The sequence below is a fragment of the Primulina tabacum genome, chromosome 11 (genome assembly GCF_025594145.1).
Source record: "Primulina tabacum isolate GXHZ01 chromosome 11, ASM2559414v2, whole genome shotgun sequence".
In the NCBI taxonomy this organism is placed as follows: domain Eukaryota; kingdom Viridiplantae; phylum Streptophyta; class Magnoliopsida; order Lamiales; family Gesneriaceae; genus Primulina; species Primulina tabacum.
In genome coordinates, this window is record NC_134560.1 from 30,834,534 (window position 1) to 30,843,360 (window position 8,827).

The window sequence follows — 8,827 nt, forward strand, 5'->3', positions numbered from 1 at the left end:
GCAGGAGATACTGATGAGCTAACTGATGGAGATGCTCCTTAGTTTGTTGGATAATAGTTGGTTTTTATTCTCTCTTTTGTTCTCTTTGGTCAATTCGTATATGTTGTTAGCGTGTTGCTATATATCATTTAATGAATTGCTCATTGTTCTGATTTCCCTTGTTGCAACACCTCTAACAACACTTCTCTAACAACATCTGCTTTAAATTGGTTTAATTAAGCGAGAAATGAGTTTCTAACTCAGGTGGAGTTGCGTGCTAACTCAAGGAAGTTCTCCTTATTAATATTTGTGTGTGTTTTGTCCAAAAAGGCAAAAAATAAGAGATGGAAATGAATAAAATATATTCTTAATTATATTTTCTTTTTTGATAATATTGTGCATATTAAATTACAAAGTTTTGTCTTTTTAGACTATTGAGATTTTTGATAAACTCTATATATAATCTTTTTATTTAAAAGTATTAATTTCCTAATAAAACTTTTGTTTCTATATCTTGTAGATATAACTTATAAATAATCAAATATTGATGTTGGGATCGATTGATGAAGCAGAGATTTGAAGACACCACAAGATATCAAGCACGTACACCGGTAATTTAATTAAGAGCCAAGAGCCAATACATATTGAAGTTTTGTCGTGGAGTGTTGAAGATATTCATGCACAACACTTAATCGTTGTATTGATTGGAGTGATGTTTATCAAAGAGGAGTTTGGCTTCACAACCTTGCATCTGCAGTTTTGGTTATTTGATTTAATAAGTGTTTTGGATGCATTTTGATCTCTCACTTTGTTAAGGGAATTAGTTTTTATTATTCACTAGTATTGGTTTTGTAAAATTACGCAATCTCAATATATTTCGTACTTTTATGCCAATGTGAGAAGACAGTAAGTTTTAATATTGCATTCAAGATACATAGAAAAAATATTGGGGAGCAATCTCGAAGGAAAAAATTTTAAACCTTGTATATAAAATTATTTGAAAATTTCAACTTTTGTCTTCCTTCCCAAATTTTGTCGAGTCATCCTCCTCGATCCATTTAGTATCCCTTTCAAATACTCCTAAATCTACCTTATGGCTGGATGAGACCCAATAAATATATAATTCTAAGCCTAAAATAATTTAGCAACCAAGGCGATATTTTAAAATAGAATCCGATGGGAAGTTATATAGCAAATTTCCCAAGGAATTTTTAATTCTGTTCATGAAAATAACCACGTGATTCATTGGATTGGTCGCTTAATGGAGAGCAATGTTCATTCAAATAGTCCACTAGCTCTAAAATTAGACTATATGGAGGCCAACAATTTGCAGTCACATTCCTACAAGAAATTACATGCGTTGCCAATAAGATATATTGTCAATTTATGCTTTTCAGATAAACATAATATTTTTTAAAAAAACTCAAGCATTTGGTAATGTTTAGCGATCGAAATTAGACATCAAAATCTAGACAAGAATATGGCTGTACAACTGTAATTTGTACATTTAAGACAGATAATCTTTGTTTAAATAGGCAGCATAGACTACATCTGCGTATTAATACCTGTTTCAGATACATAAAAATTCAAAAAGGATAAAAGAAAGCCACTAGAAGGGGATTGAGGCCTTCCAGTTATTGCACTAGACAGTTCAGAGTCTTTAAAATTGAACATGAGATCAAGGTCCAGATATGGAAGCCTGTGAAGATGGGGCACGATCCGATTCTATCATAGATTTAATATAGAATTCTCCAGCTTTGTATGAGGACCTCACCATTGGCCCAGATGCAACATATCGAAAGCCCTGCAAAACACCGAAGGAACATCGTTTTCCTAAGAAAACAAGCATTCAATGTAAATTCATTCCAGGGGTATAATTTTCATATTCATTATCAGACAAGCTTTTGAACAAAATCTATGACAAAACATGCGTTTAGGGGCATTGTATCGAAGGGACGAACGTAAAGAAAACATAAAACATGTTAATAGATAGGGCCTGTCTGGTACGTTGGAAAAAGAAGTGATTAGTTTCCTAATCACTCTTCATCCAGTGTTCATCTCATTGTCGGAGAAATCCATAATAGTTCTAGAGCCTGTGATAACTAACTGTTTTCCCTATTGTACGCATCCCTCTTGACCCCAGTGATTAATTTTCACAACTCCACGGTATTATTGATAGTGCTCATACTTTACCGTTGTATCCCTCTTCCTCTCTATAGAATAAACCCAACAAAATCCAGAAGGCACACTACTGTGACGGATGGAAAATTGATTAAACCTTTCAAGGTCCGCATCATTTTGTCCCCATAAATATGTGTAATTTTGCAAAAATTTCATTGTATTCAACGTGAAAAAAACTCAATTTTATGGAAGACATCGATCTTTGAAGAAGCTTCTGCAATTGAAACAGCCATATTTGAAGCAAGAGAAGAAAATTAAGAGAAACGGGATCCCACAAATAAAGATGAGAAAATGAAGAGAAATGGAAGCTTGCAGTAAGAACCTTCATTGTTTGGTTCCCTCAAAGAATGATGATTTTTAGGAGGTTTGTGGGAAAAAAATCAGGCAGCTCTTCTTCTTCGTTCCTCTTAGAAATGTACAGCTGACTTTGCCAACGATTGAGGGGCATTTTAGTCAATAGAAAAGGTACAAATTTAATCATTCATTCTATAAATATACAAAACACAATATATTTTATCAAACCATGTCGCCCATCTTCATCTCTTGTATTCTTATCAACCTTATTACACGTCATTCTCTTTATCTATTCCTACAAACCAAGCAATACCTATAAGTATTCTTAAGTTCTCAGGATTCCTAACATAACAAGTCTAAAAGGATGATAAACTATTAACTGGCATTAGTTCAACAGCGACAGTATTATCATTCAAAAAATAAGAAGAAAAAAAAAATTCACAACAGCATCCCATTAAATATTGTTCTCCGACAACAAAATAATTTTTGTCTGCTACTACGGAAATGCAAAATTAAAGAAATGTTTGCAATTGTGAAATCATACACGTGGAAAGAATAGGATCTATATGACAAGTTCATTGAAACCAAGAAATATGCCTCTCATCATACACCAGAAAACCAAAAGTGATCCAAAGAAGCATAAAGGAGGAAACATACCATTTGCATGCCAAGAATTCTATATTTCTCAAAGGCTTCAGGGGTAATGTATTCTGATACTGGCATGTGACGTTTTGATGGTCGCATATACTGCCCAAATGTCATTACATCAACACCAGCTGCCCTCACTTTCTCCATAGTTTTCACAACTTGGTCAGGTGTTTCTCCACACCCCAACATTATAGAGGTTTTAGTAAGCGTACCGTGGAGGGCGTAGTCCTTTGCCATTACTAAAACATCCAAGGATTGCTTAAAATTAGCACGGTGATCGCGTACTACACTCTGAAGTTCCTCGACTGTTTCAATGTTGTGTGCAAAGACATCTAAGCCAGATTTGGCAACTTTCTCCACACAAGTAGGGTCACCTCGGAAGTCAGGAACTGAAATTTGAATATAACTCGGTCAACAAAATGCAAATTGAGGCAGAAAGTTTCATCTGGACATTGCCATCATTCGTTGCTTTTATAATGCCAGATTCAATATGCAATAAAAGAAAACAATCAAATAAAAATGTGAAATAAACACTTCTGATGTTCTTGAACTATTTATCTAAGTCAAATCAATTCCAACTTAATCATTAGCATAAGTCTATGGCATGAATGTTTCCAAGAAAAGTGTCGGGGTTTCAATGTAAATTCTATTGGATGAGGAATCAGCAACTTAATTGAAGTAGAGAAGGATCATTAAAATGAATTACTCGAGCTTTTTCTCATCAAATATTTCATCTTGAAAGTGTGTAAAAAATGAATAATCTCAAATTCAAAATAAAATAAAATGGAATACTCTCACTAAATAACCACACAAGTTCAGATCAAGGTTTTCAAAGGAAACAGTAGTGTCATGGAATTTAAACTTTTCACCTGGATGATCTGATTTCAACGTAGATTTACAGCGTGAATGTCATACATTATGCAAAAGTTGTTTCATTCCTAATTATTAGCTACCATTAAGACTATTTCTCTTTTTATTTTTTCTTATCTTCTGAGTTCTGACAACTGGATTTATTATTTCCAGTTTCACACAAAACAACTACATAGACATTACGGAAACACTTTAGATCATACCCAAGGCCTCTACAAGCATAGTTGGCTTCATTTGCTTCAATTTCTGCACAGTCTCAGCAAAATGACCACTTCCTTGATCAGGTAAATCATCCCGATCAACACTAGTAATGACCACATAATCCAAACCCCACGAAACAATAGCTTCGGCCACATTTGTAGGCTCATTTGGGTCAGGTAGAGGTGGAGCACGTGAAGTCTTTACATTGCAAAATCTGAATTTTAGGTGAAATTTTAACAATTAAACAGCTGCATTTTCAAGTATCTACAACATTTTGACAACTCATATAATAAACTACTCAACCATCCACATTATAAAGTAAACAACTTGCTGTTAAATCTCTGAGATTAACAACTTAAAATACCAGGAATAAATAAAGGTTTTACATCTCTATAACTAATTGACAGAAGCAAATAGACACCAGTGGTCACCGACAGCAACTGTTGCTAAATAGATCAATACTACTACTCAGAGTTCCACAAATATTCGGATTGCATAGAAAATTAAGCTAAGTTAATATACTAAAATCACAAGTAACACCCTGCAAGCCTAAAAATCCCATAAAAGGGAAAAGGTTGAATTTTGCTCCCGTTCTATCCATCAATTCAATAAACCATTTTCTTGGATTCAAGTTATTTTGGCACCAATAATAGTTCACCAAAAGAAATCTCAGAATCTAACACATACGTAAACGATTTACAAATTTTATCTAAATCACATACAACAATGGCGCGTACCCAATGAAGATCACACCGATTCGCAGTTACGTGTATTTACACTAAAAGCATACAACAACATTCATGAATCTCTAGGATGTTTCATCATATAACAAATCTAAAAATACAACAAAAAAATGAAAAGACGATACACAAATTACAGTTAAAACATTACCTACAGCCCCGAGTACACGTATCACCAAGAATCATGATCGTGGCAGTAGCGGTTCCTGTTTCGCCTCCGGACCAGCACTCCCCCAAATTAGGACATTTAGCCTCCTCACAAACCGTGTGCAATTTCAGTTCCCTCAGCCTTTTCTTGATCTGCGTGTACTTTTCACCTCCTGGGATCGACTCCTTCATCCATTTCGGCTTCGGCAGTGGCTTCTTCTTCGTGCCAACCTCCACCGAATAATGGTCTTCAAATTGAAGGTTTGTGAAGTCGGATAGCGTGGGTGACTCTGCGGCCAGCCTGCGGCGCAAACCATCGAGAGTTGGCAGGTAACTTTGGGAATCGGATTGCGGCGGAGACGGGGTTGTGGATAAAAATTGGGTGAATCTTGTGAGACAGAAGAGGGAAGATTTGGATTTTAGAGATCGAGTGGCGAGGGAATTCATTTTTACTTTTGGATTTTCCCCTCGATTTTCCTCTTGGTTTTCCTGTATATTGTCTTCCCTGTTTTTGTTGGTAGACGGGGCCGACGCGGCAAAAGTGGGACCCATTCCATTACACCCGACCACCCTGTTTATTTTTATAACATGAGCAGCTATCTTATGAGAGACGATTTCACGAATCTTTATCCGTGAGATATGTCAATCTTACCAATATTCACAATAAAAATTAACAATATTAGCATAAAAAGCTATAATTTTTTATGGACTGACACAAATAAGATATTTGTCTTATAAAATATGACTCATGAGACCATCTCACCCAAGTTTTTATTTTTATAATAACTACTCTCACTAATAACGTTCAATATGAATATTACGTATGGCATGTGTAATTTTTATAATTTTGTTTTCTTAATATGATATTTGCGTAAGAACTAAAATTGTCTGATTGAAGGAGGACTAAAATAATTAGTCTATCATAGTTGAACCGATATAACATAAAATCTTACAAAAAGCTGGAGTTAATTTACCCGTAAATTGGAAAGCTACAATAAACATAATGCACTTTTAGTAAATAATCATAATTTCCAACAATAAATGAAAAATCTACGAAAAAGAATTAACTCATAGAATTCAGCGGAATCCTTCGAATATCTCTAATCTTTAGAACTGAGATTTAATAATTCTTATGCATTGATACCTGTCCAAACACAGATAACTTCATTATATTCTTACTCTCCGGAAGCCGATCGATCGTTGTTCTTGGGTCTTTGAATGCGGCAAGAGCAGGAGCCAAAAATTGTTGCGAACAAGGTAACACATTAGTAATGTTCTTAGTTGCAACTGTACATAATTTTGACAAACATTTCAACTAAATTTTAATTATCATTTTAACTTTATTGTCGTTTCAAGATAATTAACAAGAGCAACATGATTTAGCTTCGAAATGTACAAAGGCAATTTTGTCAATTATGTGTTAGCCATGTAATGAACTTGTAGAGCCCAAAATCAGTACACGTAAAACTTATGCGTTTATTTAATTGGTAAAATAGACCGGCGACGATTTTTGACGATTTTAAAATGTGGTATTTTATTTTAAGTCAGAAAGGGACATTTTTAAATAAATTATTTAGTTTTTATTATTTTAAATCCAAAATTTATTTAGTTGGTGATTTAGGAATTTTAAACCTTTAAAATTTATCAATGTTGTGTTTTAAATTTCAATTTGGGATTTGTTAGTAAAGTATAAGTGTGTTAGCATTTTATTAGTATGTTAATTATTTAATTAAGCAATTTATTCCCCCTAATGAACCCAAACACGAGCACACACACACTCACACACACAATTACAGATATCACACACACACACATTTTATTCCATCAATTCAGAATTTTTTTGAGAGCAGAAACCTAGGGTTTATAGTGCAAGAGCAGCCGCCCCTCCTCTAAATATTTCCAGCAAGTTTACGTGATTTTGTTGCAAGAAATCGTGCCACATTCGTCCCGAATCAACCTTCGCATCTTTCCCCGCTTCGGTGTCGCCGTTTCGGTAACTTTAAACATCAAAAGGCATGTATAATTTTTGTTTCTGCATCGATCTTTTTATATTATATGTTCTTGTGTTTATTATGCGTAAAAATCCACGTATGTTGTAAAAAATTTGAGCAAAAACTTGTTGGATCGGTTTTGAAATGATTTTAGATCTGAAAACTCGAAATTTGTTGTCATTTTAAATATTGCAACTATTCGGTCAATTTTCTGGAAAATATTTCATCATATAAAACGTATAACTTTTTGATACCTTCGATTTGACAGTAAATTCGAAATATTTGGATAAGAAATGAGTGAGTTATGATTGTTTTCGTAGGGCTGCTCAAACTGTGATTTTATGAAAATATGTTCTTGACATGTGTAACGTACCGTACTTTTACAACTTAAAATTTGCGGAAGTATTAAAAATTTTATTAAAAGAGTAATCAAACTTCAATTTCGCTAACGTAACTGTATGTCCCCGAAAGTAGTTGCAACATAAGGTCTGAGAGTAAAGTTTGACAAAAGTATTTGTTTGAAATCTCATAGCCAGTAGCGTGAAATCAGGGTATTTGACATTTCACAAAAACATAAAAACTTGGGCGTTCCTCGGGTCTAGCTTCCTGCTCAGTCCAAGCCAGCTCCTTGGTCCCTACCTCTAGTCTCCTCGAAATCATCCTTACCTGCATCGATCAAGTCTAGTGAGTCTAAAGACTCAACACGTATAAACTGGGAGTAACAAGTAATACGTAATAAAAATTACAAGCAACTTTAAAATATGAAGTACATACTGAAACTTGAACTTGCATACCAAAAGCTTGAACATACGTGCGTACATACATAGATGTGCCTTTGTCATAAAACTTTCTTATACATGCGTGCATATTGAACATACTTGAACATACATGACTTCATCATTTTGGGTAGAGGCATGTTTCAAAGCAAGTGACCCATACATAAATACGCCTGATCAGACTAAACCACAGTACTGGGCCGATAGGGACGAATCCAATGCCACATACATGAGATCCCCGTTCATGCTTTAACTGGTGGATTGGTCACCGTTCATGCTTTAACGCTTTCCAATCCTGATCTAAACTCGTTCATGCTTTAACGGGGTAAAGAGGTCCTCGGCCACGTTCACCGACTTACAAACACATTCATAAATTTGGTCACAAGACATTTAGCATACCTCAAAAACTTGAAATATTTTCTTTTGCACGTCAAACATACTTACTTGGCGTTGAGAGATTCGTTGGATCTCGTTTGGGGCCGCTGCTGCAATATACTACAAGAGTTCAAGCACTTAATTTCCATACTTAGACATAATGATCGTGCTCACCACCCAAAATGGAAATTTTCTTATGACGTTCTAAATCGCTCGGGACTTGACCTCCTTTAATCGTTGTACTAAACCATGATATCAACCCCCGAAACAAATCCTAAAATGATGTGTGAATATTTCCCAAAACATAGAAGACATGAGCCTAAAATAGTGATTTAAAAAGTCATGGATGAGCGCCTAGGCGCTGGACAGTGTTGCGCTGCGGCACTGCCTAGCGCCGTGGCGCTAGCAAGGCCGAAGGCCAAGCGCTGGAGAGCCACAAGGGCAGCGCCGTGGCGCTTGGCTTGCACAGAACGGGCGCTGCGGCGCTCCCTGGCGAGCGTTGCGGCGCTAATCCTGCGCACAACCAACCCAAAAATGACACATTTTGATGCAATTTTAAAAGTCACACTTAAACGACTCGAACCGATGCAACAAGTCTCATCTTAGGATGCTATGACATGAATTC

At 35.4% G+C, this 8,827-nt stretch overlaps 1 protein-coding gene across 1 annotated transcript; it reads right to left on the minus strand.

Annotated features, from left to right (window-relative positions):
- Positions 1-1,460: 1,460 nt before the first annotated feature.
- Positions 1,461-5,549, minus strand: LOC142518323 (lipoyl synthase 2, mitochondrial). Its single transcript, XM_075621087.1, has 4 exons — positions 5,065-5,549; positions 4,176-4,387; positions 3,112-3,491; positions 1,461-1,783 (listed from the first exon to the last, which is right to left on the minus strand). The coding sequence occupies exons 1-4, from the start codon at positions 5,505-5,507 to the stop codon at positions 1,658-1,660; spliced, it is 1,161 nt and encodes a 386-aa protein (XP_075477202.1). The 5' UTR covers positions 5,508-5,549; the 3' UTR covers positions 1,461-1,657.
- Positions 5,550-8,827: the final 3,278 nt, after the last annotated feature.

Excerpts from the sequence above, each read along its gene's own strand:
- LOC142518323 (XM_075621087.1), bottom strand. The coding sequence starts at position 5,507 with ATGAATTCCCTCGCCACTCGATCTCTAAAATCCAAATCTTCCCTCTTC. Across the intron at positions 4,388-5,064 it reads ACGTGTACTCGGGGCTGTAG|ATTTTGCAATGTAAAGACTT; the intron begins GTAATGTTTTAA and ends CCTAAAATTCAG. Across the intron at positions 1,784-3,111 it reads GAATTCTTGGCATGCAAATG|GGCTTTCGATATGTTGCATC; the intron begins GTATGTTTCCTC and ends GGTGTTTTGCAG.